Source organism: Silurus meridionalis, chromosome 22, assembly GCF_014805685.1.
Source record: "Silurus meridionalis isolate SWU-2019-XX chromosome 22, ASM1480568v1, whole genome shotgun sequence".
Lineage (NCBI taxonomy): Eukaryota > Metazoa > Chordata > Actinopteri > Siluriformes > Siluridae > Silurus > Silurus meridionalis.
This window is the reverse complement of record NC_060905.1, coordinates 11318775-11333152: the sequence shown is the minus strand read 5'-3', so window position 1 is coordinate 11333152 and position 14378 is coordinate 11318775. Positions and strand designations below refer to the sequence as shown.

The 14378-nt window shown below is 38.6% G+C and overlaps 1 protein-coding gene across 50 annotated transcripts in view; it reads left to right on the top strand.

Annotated features, from left to right (window-relative positions):
* clasp2 (cytoplasmic linker associated protein 2) overlaps window positions 1-14378 on the top strand; it is a 44801-nt gene that overhangs the window by 9090 nt on the left and 21333 nt on the right. For 48 of the 50 annotated variants that reach the window (XM_046834674.1, XM_046834688.1, XM_046834685.1 and 45 more), the window contains 4 exons: window positions 2369-2439; window positions 10612-10758; window positions 13111-13187; window positions 13330-13422. In XM_046834674.1, the coding sequence (XP_046690630.1) occupies window positions 2369-2439; window positions 10612-10758; window positions 13111-13187; window positions 13330-13422 (388 nt within the window). Of the gene's footprint in view, window positions 1-2368; window positions 2440-7282; window positions 7386-8854; window positions 9053-10611; window positions 10759-13110; window positions 13188-13329; window positions 13423-14378 lie in introns of those variants that run through there. The other 2 variants (XM_046834705.1, XM_046834703.1) reach the window with 2 other exon arrangements.

Below are 14378 nucleotides of genomic sequence, written 5' to 3'. Positions count from 1 at the left end.
CTTTCATTATGCTTATCTTTTTTTGCCATAGTGAACGGCTTTATTTTCCCATCCAATGGATTTTGAATCGCTTTCTTTCTGACTCTACACCATTTTGGAGACAAAGGGGGAGAAATTGCAGATGGTCTGCACTGAGTGGGAATGGGAAAACTGTCTGTGAATGTGTGCAAGCGCGGGTTTGCATTTCTGCGTATGTGAGTGTAACATGGCTGATCCGTATCGTCTGTGATCATTTTAACAGACGTCTCCTCCTCTCAGTACACCCTTGCATAGATAAGCATGGAGTTGCATACCGTGTGCAGAAACTCTTCCAGGCTATCAATAACCTCTCATTCTTTCATTTTGCTTAAGTTTTCTATCCTTATACAGGCTGGCTACTCCATGCATTTTGGTCTTTTTTCCAGCAGTGGGCATTTGTAGCTTTGAGTAACGCCATGAATGTCTGCAGCTTTCGCTTTACTTCTATTGATTGAATGCGCTCTCGAAATGATTATGATGATGAGGATAATTATTACTATTATAAAAATTATGCATTTTATTCTGGAGTTGGTTATGCAATGCCTGTTTTCTGAATATATTTACAGCATAGTCCATGTAATGAGACATTTCATATATATTTTATTTGATATTCTATTTATTAAATATGACCAATTTAGCAGTTGTTGCTGTAGACATACGGAATGGCTAAAGTGTCTAACAGCATGGAAAAAAAAATCTCTGCTTGGTAGATGAGAAGCCATGTAGAGAAGGTTGTTTTGGTTCCATTTAAGCAATACTTCAGTTCACCAGCAGATTTAAATAGACAGTAACTTGCACACGGCCATTACCAGTGTAGCTACTTTCCATACCTAGCCCGTGGTCAACTGAATGTATTCAAATCTGACTTTTTTTTTTATTTGTAAGAGCATGGAATTAGCAAACCTGTCCAAAGCTCACTGTTTACATTTGTTCCTATGTTAAGAAATGCTGAGGTTTGTTATTGGTACACTTTTTATTAACATCAACAGAGACTGAGTAGAAAGTGCAGCCTACCACTTTCAGTTTTGGTGTTCAGCAGTTACACAACCTCAATTAGGACATGGTGCTTTGACTACAGTGTCTTGGAACTATAACTGTCTCTGGAGATCTGTTCATTATGTTTTTCCATGCACATTTGAGTGCCAAGTTTTTAGTTGAACTGGATTTAAACAGTATTGTTTTAAAAGTTTTTTGAAAGTTGCCTAGAAAAAATGAAAGTTGATCTTGTAAATATATGCAAATTTGAAGTAATTACACGCTCAGTCAATATCTTTTTTAACCCCTTCTGGCAGTTGTTACACTGTCATAGCAGAATGTCATATTAAAAGATAAACGTGCTCTTAACTTGAAGTTTTATGCCGTTGGGCACAGGTTATATTGAGGTTTTCCATAAATTGTACCCTCACCTTACTATTACCTTGACAGACTTAACAGTCTGTGCAAAACATCAAGGAAAGCAACACAGTTGAGAATCATAGACAAGAAATTGCTCTTATGTCAGAAATAAACAAAAATTCTTTGTCATTTTGTTATAGTTTTATTAATGCAGTATAGGAAAGCTTTAACTGGGGGCTTTATGTTTTATTTTTTTTTAGTTTTTAGTTTAGTTTAGAGCTTTATTTATCCCCTTGGGGCAATTAAGGGAATAAATTTATAGCATAAATAAAATTATAGGATTGACTAAAAATTCAGCTTTTAGTCTGCCTAAATAATTTAGTCTGCCTTGTCTATATAATTCTACTGATATTTCTCTTCATATCTCTAGTCAGAGGCCTTTTATAGTAGCAAGAGCGTAAGGAATTAAATATAAAAATACATCTGGGGGCTTCTGAGTGCACCCTCTGTCATCAGTTCAAATCTTCATAATGGCCAACGCCATCAGTTGCTTGGAGACAATGAAAAAATGTTTAATTGACAGTTGTGTATTTGGGAGCTCATGTATGTATAAGATGAGAGATTGCATTTTCCTTTAAGTGTGTTATAGTTCCCTGTGAGGCAAAATATGATTGTCTTAATGTTTTCACCATCATTCGTATGTAGATGTTGTATAGAAGGCCATGGGAATTGGCATATTTCATGTGGTGGAAACATGATTCTTGTGTTATATCAGCTGTAAACAGACCTCACTTCTCTTTCTGTGTTCATTATAATAATGAGAAGTAATGTTGCTTGTCAGCACAGAGAAATTGTATAGCCCTCACAAAAGTTGGAGTCTTCAGAAAGTGCTGACACTGGAGACACCTTCAATATAATGCTAAACATTTGTTTTCTTGAAGACAATTTCACCATATTTACCAAACTATGTGTTCTGTAATATTCATGACGTTGTCTTTTTTATTTCTTTAAACAGATTGCAGACGATTTTAGGCCGATTTGATGAAGTGTTGAATTCTGGAATGATGGCTCTCAGCCTGAGTCAAGGTAAGCTGAAGTAAAAAGACGGAGTGGTATGATGGTAGCAGTGCAAATATAGCCCTACATTGTGCAAAATGTGTACAAACTGTGTGTGAATATTCTATTTTGGCATCTTCTTCAACCTAATGTAATTTCTTTACTACTTTTTTTTTAATAAACAATGAATACAGTGGGATGTATGTGCAGGTGTTTTAGAGAGGCAGAGGTTTTCAGAGTGTTCATTTTTGCATCTGTAATTAGCTGGTGGACAGGAAGGTTTAACTGAGAATAATATATATATTTTTTTAATTTTGTTTTAACTTGAATAAAACAAAACTTACATTTTTTAATTCATTTGACTTATTCATTTGACTTCTCCAGTACATTGATGAGCCCTTTAGAATATTTAGAAATTTCTCCTATTTTCAAACTATTTTGTACATGCATTTAATGTAATTTGTTCACAGAAACATGCTGGTGTTTTTTTTTTTTTTTTGCTGTGGCATAAACTACAGCTCACACAATCACCCTAACTACTGCTGCTTATTCTAGCATGACCAAAGCCACGGCTCCATCTTCCTCTGAGCAACATTTGTTCTTCCTCACAGGTTTCACCAAATGAAGGGTGCCCATGTAGAGTTTTAGGGGTGGCAATTAACTGAGCACTGCTGCTATTTCTTTAGGAGAACATGTCTGATATTTATTCTCGGTAAATTGTATTAATTCTGGTGGCAAAAAATGTTTGTAGATGGAGTCATTCATCAATTTTTGTTGACTCATGAAACCATGTGGGTAAGTGTTTGTGTGTGTTTATTTTATTGTTTATTTGATAGTATTTATAGCTCTTTCATCATTAGGAGATATATGTAAGTGTTTGTGTGTGTTTATTTTATATATATATCTCGGTGGCGGGCCGTGCATTTGGTGCCTGGGCCTTCAGTGAGGACACCTCTTAATACCACCACTATCACGTCGCAATTATAGAAACCATCAATACTATACAAAAACACAATATAACAAACCTTGTGGCATTACAGAGAGAAAGGCATTTTGCATATGGAGGATGAATACCGTTTAATAAAGCAAGCTCCAAACCTCTACACTACAACCGCAACTGTGCCACCTACATCATCTGGAGCAGTTCAGAATCGATATTTGTCTAATAACATGACAGAAACATTAAACATGTAAATAAAATACAACCTACTCACCAGAGATGCATACTCATAATTTGCACTGCTCCTCAGAAGCTGTAATCCAGTGGTACCGCTCGTATTCACTGGTCTGGAAGAGGAGAACAAATCCTTTCCTGGGCTGAGACAAGCTAGCTAGCTTTGGGGTTGGCCGACCTCTCCTCTCCTCACGATGTCTGACTTTTCTTGAAAATAGATTTTTAAGTATGTCCGAGACCACAGCAATTTCTCTTCCTCCATAGGCATAAAAAAGTCTAACTAAGCTGTATTCATGTGTGCAGTGTGCTACAGAAGTGTTTGCCAGTCGAACTTGGCTGTAACAGTTTTCCTCTGACCAACCAATCAGAGGATGGAAAAATGCTGACGCTATTCTGGGCCAGCTAGCTGCCCTGTGAGGCGAGTATGAAATCTGATTGGTTAAAGAAACAGACCAATGCTAATAGAGACTATGGTAAAAGAGCCGGCAGAACTGACTTTGCAGGCCCTGGGCAGATTAGATTGTCATGGAAGCACATAGAGGCTGATATCTGATTGGACAAAAAATGTAACATAAACGTACTGGAAGCAGTGCAGCCAAGAGAAACGCTACGAAATGAAGAGAATAAACTTTTAGGAATAAATTAATACAATTTCATGGAACAAATATAAGAAATTAGGTTGTAAATGTAGGTCAGTGCTTCTGATAGTGTTTAGGCCAGCAGAGATGCCACTATATATATATATATATATATATATATATATATAACCAAAATCTCGCAATACGTGGCCCAGGTCATCCTCTCCTTAATACAGTGCAGTCGCCCTGTCCCGTGTGCAGAAAAACACCCCCAAACATAATGCTACCCCCCCTTGCTTCACAGTAGGGATGGTGTTCTTGGGATGGTACTCATCATTCTTCTTCCTCGAAACACGTTTAGTGGAATTATGACCCAAAAGTTCTATTTTGGTCTCATTTGACCACATGACTTTCTCCCATGACTCCTCTGGATCATCCAAATGGTCATTGGCAAACTTAAGACGTGCCTGGACATGTGCTGGTTTAAGCAGGGGAACCTTCCGTGCCATGCATGATTTCAAACCATGATGTCTTAGTGTATTACCAACAGTAACCTTGGAAACGGTGGTTCCAGCTCTTTTCAGGTCATTGACCAGTTCCTCCCGTGTAGTTCTGGGCTGATTTCTCACCTTCCTTAGGATCACTGAGACCCCACGAGGTGAGATCTTGCATGGAGCCCCAGTCCGAGGGAGATTGACAGTCATGTTTAGCTTCTTCCATTTTCTAATGATTGCTCCAACAGTGAACCTTTTTTCACCAAGCTGCTTGGCAGTTTCCCCATAGCCCTTTCCAGCCTTGTGGAGGTGTACAATTTTGTCTTTAGTGTCTTTGGACAGCTCTTTGGTCTGGCCATGTTAGTAGTTGGATTCTTACTGATTGTATGGGGTGGACAGGTGTCTTTATGCAGCTAACGACCCCAAACAGGTGCATCTAATTTAGGATAATAAATGTAGTGGAGTTGGACATTTTAAAGGCAGACTAACAGGTCTTTGAGGGTCAGAATTCTAGCTGATAGACAGGTGTTCAAATACTTATTTGCAGCTGTATCATACAAATAAATAGTATAAAAATCATATATAGTGATTTCTGGATTTTTTTTTTTAGATTATGTCTCTCACAGTGGACATGCACCTACGATGACAATTTCAGACCCCTCCATGATTTCTAAGTGGGAGAACTTGCAAAATAGCAGGGTGTTCAAATACTTATTTTCCTCACTGTGTGTGTGTGTGTGTGTATGTGTGTGTGTATATATATATATATATAATTACACACACAGTATCACAAAATTGAATACACCCCTCACATTTCAGCAACCATTTTATTATATATTCTAAAGGGACAATACTATACAAATAAAATATTGGATATATTTTAGAGTAGTCAATGTGGCGCTTGTATATCAGTACACATTTACTGTCCTCTAAAAAAAAAAAAACCTTAATATACAGTAATTGTTGTCTAAATAGCTGATGTGATAGAAGAGTATCTACAAGAGTGAAAGGGAAAGTTTATAGGACTGTGGTGAGACCTGTGATGTATGTTTTGGAGACCGTGGCATTGACTAAAAGACAGGAGGTGGAGCTGGAGGTAGCAGAGCTGAAAATGTTGAGGTTTTCGTTGGGAGTGACATTTTGGAGACAAGGTGAGGGAGGAGAGATTGAGATGGTTTGGACATGTGGAGAGGAGGAACATGGGGTATATTGGTAGGAGAATGCTGAGGATGGAGCCACCAGGAAGGAGAAAAAGAGGAAGACCATGGAGGAGGTTTATGGATGTGGTGAGGGAAGACATGCAGGTAGTTGGGTTGAAAGAGGCAGATGTAGAGGACAGGGGGTATGGAGACGGATGATCCGCTGTGGCGACCCCTAATGGGAGAAGACGAAAGAAAACGAAGAAGATTGTCTAAATACCTGAGTACACTCTATGTGAACATGTCAAAACTGTGTCCAAAGTGACAATATTTTGTGTGAGCACCATTATCTAGCACTGCCTTAATACTCCCTGGCCATGGAATTCACCAGAGCTACACAGGTTATTACTGGGATCGTCTTCCACTCCTCCATAATGACATCACATATATACAGACGCTTCCCACGTTACGAAACTTTTACTTTACGAACTTTAGCGGATACGAACCTGTCCTCAAAGTGAAAAAAACGGAGGAGAGCCACCCCTAGCTAGTTGTCGACAGTAGCAAGTCTACATGATGCACACTCTACTCGGGGGAATACATTTTTGTAAAAATATTGTATACAGTATTTTGATTTGTTTTAGTATATTGTTTATTTGATAGTATTTATAGCTCTTGCATCATTAGGAGATATACGTAGTCAATAACAAACACAGTAACAACTTACAAACAAATTCATGGTACGTTTGTAAAGTGGGGAGCGTCTGTGTATATGTATATACACACACCTGATCGGCCAGAACACAAAATTATGATTCCATTTATTGTAAAGAATTCTAATGCCATGCTTCGGACAGTATTGTAGGATGTTAGTCACGTAGGCAAGTGTACAGTGGGCATGTAATCCTCCATATAACTTCAGTGATGAGCAAATAAAAAATGTGCAATTTGATGAACAAAAATGTCTTGTCACTGATGATAGAGCTCTTTATTTCAAATTTATGGAAGGAGTCTTGAATGTCTGCACCAGTGTAACAGCAGTAAATCTGTTTCTGCAACACAATAAACAAGTGTGTGGACTTTCTTGATAAAATGACAAGCTACAATTTTTCCTTACTAACGAAATGAATTAGAGAGGCTGGTGAATGACAAGCAGCTATAATGAAAGTGATAGCAGAAGCTTATTTTGCAGACACTATGGATGTTTACAGCTATTGCATGTAGCTGTAGACCATTAAAAATCATGACATAGTATTTATAAATTATTTAGTAAAAGATTTTCACCTAATTGCTCTGATATAAGAGAAATAAACCAGTTTTGTTGTTCATGATGTAATGGGGAAATACTCAACTTTTTCTGAAACATTATTCTGAAACACGTTTTCTTCCATATTTGATAATATTTTAATGTTGTTGAAGAGGCTTAGTTATTTAGTAAACTTGTCCAGTAAACTGTGGGAGAGGGAGAGGGTTGGGGAGAGCTGTGCCTGTCACTGCTTTCCCTGACCCCATGTGACCGAGAGAGAGAGGGAGAGAGAATGAAAGAGCCACCTCTTCTCAGATGCAGTGTAGACATGGCATGGTGATGATGGTGAGTGTATATGTTTTTTGATACATCGCAGAATTATGATATGGTGAGGGTGTGTGGTGAGAGAGATGCTTCTTTCTGTTTAGCGTTCTTGCAGTGGGTTAAAAAAGTGAAATTATGAAGCTATTATTTATCGTCTTGTGAGTTTCTTCAAGTTTTTTTATTCTTACTGATTTAAAAATACACCAAGTCTTTAAACGTGCGTCATTGCTTCTGTGTCACCCGCTGTCGTCGGTTCAGAGAAAAGAAAAGGTTTCCAGGCCATGTTCTGCCACAGCTCCGTGTTATGAAACATTCTTTTTTTATTTTGTGGCGCATAAATGTGCCTTAACAAATGCTTCTTTGTACGTTACTTATCGATGTTGTATCTGAACTTTTGGCGCGCGTTTGTGTACATTTTGTGCTTTTCCTGTGGATGAGTTCACTTCCTGATTAAAAGATTAAATTGCTAGTTACAGCACAGCGAGCCAGAGCTCCAACATGCAGTACGTCACCATCATGGAGCAGTGTGTGCATTATAGACTCCTCTCTAGCTGGGGTTCTGCTTAGTGTTTTTAGTCCTTGACCTGTTTGCACTAACGTGAGCATGTGTTTTCAATGCAGTTTAAATTGCTGTGGATTAATGCATCTACTGAATTTAGTGATTTTAAGTGCTAGCAAAATCATACAAGTTGTGATATCCATGCTGCTTTTAAATTCAATCCCAATTCCATGAGGCATATGGACTCCCGCTGTTGTCATAGAAACAGGCTTTGGAGCCTTGCCAGCTTCCCCGCCCCTGTCCTTTTCTCCTTTTCTTTTTCTCCTCTTTTGCCCAGTACCCACTTTCTCAGCCTCCTTTAATCTTTCTCTTCCGCTCTCTTATTTAGCCTTTTCGTGATTTGCGTTTCTTTATTTGGTTTGTTTGGACACTCCCATCTGAGCAGACAAAGGTGGATTATGCGAGTATGCTAATAATGCTAATGCCACAGCTTGAAACACAGAGGTCTTTCATGGCCTGGTAGAAGGATCAGCATTAGTAATGTTGACAGCCCCTGACCTAGAATTGGGGTCACATCACTTCTTTCTAGCGCACGCGCACACACATACACACATTTATAAAGAGCATGTGTCATCTCTAGGGGTGTGGCTGTCCTTTTCATCCATCCGATTTTTATCCCACTTGTATAGGACACACGCTTCTCTGCCTGTTGTCGCATGTGTTCATGTGTGAGATGGCTTACTTATGCAACAGTGCTGTATTAATGCTAATTAGCTTAGCTTCTCCAGACGGAATTAGCTCATTTATATTCGCCCAGCATCGTTCAATCTCCAAGCTTACTGGTTGGTAAAAGGTGATGTCATCACTCTTTTGATTGGTTCCTTGAACATCATGTGAAGGAGGAATTGTGGGGTGTGAGGAAGGGAGGAGGCTGAGGGAGAGAAAGGAGTAAACGTGAGAGAGAGAGAGAGAGAGAGAGAGCGCAATCGAGTGAAAGGGAAGATGCTAACAGACTGTAGGGTGGAGGTTTCTCCAGATCCTGAGATCCTGCTTCGTTCCTTCACGTTTTTTTGTCACTGAATAAAAACTGCTGCCATGTGAGCATTGGTTTTGGCGTTGATGCAAGAGCACGAGGGAGCAAGACCGATGTCAGGCATGAGACGCCTCATCTGTAAAAGCATCTGTGACTGTAAGTGTTCCATTAATGCACCATCAGGGTGCATGTGTGTGTGCCGAGATTATATGGGAGTAGTGAAACCCTGCTTGTCTATCGATCGTGAAATAGGGTGTTGTCCAGCAATTGTTGCCATGGAGAACAGAGCTCTGGTTGTTCAAGCTTTTGGATGTCTGCATTCCGCTATCCGTGTATATGTTTGCTTCGCACAGCCGGAGCGTGTAGGCGTGTGGGGGATGTTTGAGAAGCATCTTTGCTCTTTGTTTTAACTACGTGTGATTAAGTGTGGGTTTTAAACTGTAAGCTGGAATTGTGCAGATGTGTGAGATTGGCATTAATGAGGTTCTGAGCTAGAAACTGACCATGACAGATTTGAACTCTGTTTTAGGACTGAAAGATTCAGGTCTGCGTGGGGTGCATCTATTCAGAGATTAGTGTATTTCTGCTTTTAATGCACCAAATTAAAATAACAAAGGCCTTGAAATCATCAGTGGTTCAATCGGGTGTGTTACGTGAGGTAAATTGTGAACGCTGCAGTTTTGTGTTCCTCCTGGGCTGAAGTTTGACCTGCCTCGTCTGTTTGCTCACAATGATCTCAAATTGTTTTGAGGTGTGTTAGTTTATTTTCAGAAGAGTTATTAAGTAGAAGTTGGAGTAGGCTCTGCTTCTTCATTTATTGCTACGTTCTAATGAGAGTTTGCATTGCAGTATAGTAAATGAACAACAACAGTAAAGAACTGCCTTATGGGTGCACTCTTTATAAAATATAATCCACCAAGTGCTTAAAAAGCTCCAATGTATTTGACTGTCATTTTTCTGGAGACCTAACTGACTAGGCATTAAAGTTGATAGCCAATATATTTCTTTGTGGCAAGCAACTTAAGTGCATTAACACAGACTACGGGTTAACAAACTTGATTCATAGGAAAGAAAAGATTTTGAGTAGCTCTGGTTATTTATCTTCCAACACAGTTTCTGATATAGCACATCATATTCGTTTGGGGAGAAAGAAATCAGTAAATTGATGGCTAGTGTTTTGGCTGTGCTGGGTGTTGTTCTGGTCTGACATAAAAAAATATTATTGATGATGTTTTCTGAATGTGCTCTGACTCCAGTTTGTTTAATTCAAAGTATTTGCTTGTACACTGAGCATTATTTTTGTTTGGTGTTGCTCCCGATTCTGAAAAGATTGTTGAAATGAACACTTTCTAATATGCATTCAAGTTCTACCAGCAAACACGGCTCTCTTCAGCTGGTACTTGCTGTATTTACAGCATCAGGGTGCATCACCACAGTGATTTGGACTGAATTGAAATATAAATACCAAATGATGTTTATTAATACATCCCCAGATACCTGGAACCTCTTAGATTAATCATTAACACAATAATAAATAATGGCTTATGCGATTATATGCATAGTTTATCTGGTAATATAATGGCATGTTTATTGGGGCTTTAAATGTCTTAAAGGCCCTTTTGGAGGAATGTCTAAGTTTGGTTTACTTTCTAGTCTAATTTGTGTTCAAAATGTTGGATTAGTTTTTAATTCGAACTTCTTTGGTGTGCTTTTAGATCGTAGCTTTGATGACGATGACTCTGTGGATGGTAGCCGACCCTCATCAGCCCAGGCAGCTTTTAAAGTCCCCAAAGTGCCAAAGAAACCTGCAGATTCAGCCAGCAACTCCAGAAGACCCAGTGCCACTGGAGCCACCAAAATGAGTGAGTACTCCATACAGACTGTGAGTGAGACTTTACCACTGGTCTACTACAGGGATTCTTTTGCTTTTGTAAAAGGATTTATCTGTTAGGACCTTTAGCAAGGCTCCTTCTCTCTCTCTCTCTCTCTCTCTCTCTCTCTCTCTCTCTCTCTCTCTCTCTCTCTCTGTCTGTCTGTCTGTCTGTTCTAAAGGAATATCTGCTTTTAAGTTTTGCATTGTTCATATAATCCAAATTAAGATATTCCTCACAACCCTAATATATTTAGTCTTGTAACATCTGAAAAATGTAACACATACATTGTTTATTTAGTTATCATTATGCAGTTAGTTTAGTCAATAGTTTATGTGTGATTTAGTCTTAATTTGACGGTTTGGCTCCATCTAGTTTAGTTATGTTTTTCTTCATCACTACATCTGTTAAAAGAGCTACAAAAAACCTGGAAGAAAGCTGTGGTTCAGTCGATTGCATATGTGCAAAGCTGCAAGTGTTCTGACTGGCAGTGTGCTGATCTAGTGTTGCCTTACTGGGCTTTAATCATGTTCCAGAAAGCAGTGTAGATGCAATAGAGAGAGCTATAGCAGAAATCGATCTCAGGCAAGTACAAGAGAATTTTTAGTTCATTTGTCTGACTGCTTTGACCCAAACCATTTTACAGTTGATGTAACTGAGACGTCAAGTGCCAAGGTCAGTCTTACCCAAGCACCCTACTGTGATAGTTGGAAGTGCTGTGATTTGAACGTATACAGTCAGAAGCCTGCCAGAGTTTAAATAAGAGATGTTTGAGAGGATGAGTTGAAAGTCAACCTCCTGGTTCTTATTTCTGAAGGCAGTTAGTTATAACTGAATTAAGTACATTTCTGAATGAGTCAGACACAAAAGGTCGAGTGACATGCGCTACAGACGTTTAGATTAATCGTTCTTTTTTCATCTTTCCTACATTACTAAGAAACTTCAGGACTCAAATGGATTTAGGTTAAAAGCCTGAAGTTCTGTTAGTCTATTGCTTCAGAATAAATTTACTACACAACTGTGGAAACTAGATAAACTGTGTTTTTCATCAAAGGATTGGTGTTTAATTAAGAAAAAATTTGTTGTTCTCACATTCCAACTGATACTATAGTAACTTGGGTCTCTGTGAATCCAAGCAAATAATGTGGACCGTAAATATCTGTTCAATTTGCATTTGACTCTGAGATACAGTCCATACTATCTATACAGGAAGATTATAATTCTTGAGTGAGCTAGAACAATGCACTGTAAAATGATGTCAAAGTTCAGTTCAGGATATTCCTGCTCAACTGCTCTTCCCTGACTAGTATATGAATGTCAATATGAATATAAAAAGCCTGGTGAAAAGTGGCACAGTGACTGCTTTGGCCAGCTGCTTACATACTTGTGGTTGTTAAAACATGTGGTAAACAATATGTGTAGACTTGAAGGATAGTGCATTTTCACTTACTTTCTAACCTTATCACACATTACTAACATTATTTTGGTCAGACATGGGTTTTGACTCTAAACATGGTTCAAACTCCTAAAACACGTTGTACATCAAATCTGGTCTGGTCTTGTGGTCTGTATTTTGCAGTATCTGCTGTTGGCACTGTTGATTAAGCTGAAACTCAGTTGCTTGCTTTGCATTTAATTGAAGATGAAAAGGCCTACGTAAACTCCTTTTTGATGACAAAGCCTCTTCAGCTGATGTTTGTTGATCTCACACCCGTTAGTCTGTCCTTCTGACTGAGCTGCCCCTCTCGTGCACACTCAGGGGTTGCTCCCCTTTGGGACATGAGACTGACAGCTCTATAATTTACAGACAGGATGTCTATTATAACTGAAAGCTATGTGCGTTCTTGCTGCAGTAGCTTTTGGCACATTTGCATTAGATGTGCTTGTTTTAAGCAATTTTTATATAATTTTTATATAATTTTATTAAAATGATATACATTATTGCTAAATACATTTTGGAACTAACAATCAGCTCAATATGGACCATATGCATAACCCAATGCAGAAAGGGACAATGACCTCTATTTCCAAATATAATGCACAGACAGAGGGAACCCCTCTCTTGGCCTTGCAGTGGTTTCCATAGAAACACTTCAATGTGCTCAGTTGCTATGGAAACAGTGGCATCCATCACCTCTCTCTGAGGAGCCACAGTTCAAAATGAGTTTTCCCTTCAAGCACTTGTAATTGTGCATTTGAGAGAAAGTTTAGATGCAGTCATAATGTGTTTATATTTCTTATATTACTCGTTTTATCTTATAACATGGTGCCCTCAATTGAAACAGAAATCATGGCTAGTACGCAAAAGAAACAATGAGACTCTAACAACTGTCTTCTTTACAGGTGTGTCTAAAGAGGGAACTGGAGCTGTAGATGAGGAGGACTTTATTAAAGCATTCACAGATGTCCCCACTGTTCAGGTAGAAAACACAAGCACACAATAATTTGGCATTAACTAAAAGGAAAGTCTTAACTTTATAAGTAAAACTTCAATGCCTGTGTAAAATCATGAGACTAAAGGTACATAGTGTAAGTGATACTCTTTTGCTCTTCATCTCAAAGATCTATTCCACACGTGATCTGGAGGATAATCTGAACAAGATCCGTGAGATACTCTCTGATGATAAACATGACTGGGATCAGAGAGCTATTGCAGTGAGTGTTAAAAAGACTTCTCTCCACACACACACACACACACACACACACACACACACACACACACACACACACACACACACAGGCATCCACTCAGGCAGTTAGGATGCCCTGTTGATTGACATGCCATATATCTTGTATAAGTGAATATTTCTATAGGTTAACAATTTGGAGAGGGGGTAAATAATCTACAATGTGGGGATAATAAAGTATCATGTTCTCACCTCAATTAAACATTTCCTACTGTCAGTGAGGAGCACATTTGTTTGACAGACAGACATTCAGCCCTACTTTAGCAGCATTTTAAATCTAAAAGGGAAAATATGTTTGGATTATCATATTCTGTTCAATACAAATGTATGCAGGTCATCAACTATTTATTTACTCGACCACTGAATGGGGAAAAAAACAGCAGTAAAGAGTGCAGCATTATAAGATTGAGCATTCTCACTGATGTAAAATGGGATTAATCTACAAACTGAAGCGATGTGATCTATGTTTGTTGTACATAGACTTTTGTGTTTTACTGGATTTTATTGGAAACTTATCCTTATGCTGTATGCTTTACATCTGTCCACTTGCTCCTGCGTGCATGGGGATTAAAAACCGTCTGCTCCCAACACCTTTCCGTTCTAAAGCTCATTTCTTGCCACAGTTGTGCTTCTATATATGTCTAATGTTTTCCAACTGAACTTAGGTGAGCATAAAGCATAACAAATGACCAAATAATGATTTCAGCATTGGATTGGACAGGCATTTGAATTCCCATGCACACCTGTAATTAACATATACACTGCAATTGTAACAAGATCAGATCAGGCAGAACACATCTAGCAGAAATCTGGCTTGCATCGTGATCAGAATCCTTTATTAGACCGGTATAAACAGTCTGTACAGTGTACAGTAGAGAAAGTAGCTAACTATTGTTTCAAAGAAGTTCTATAATATAGCAAATG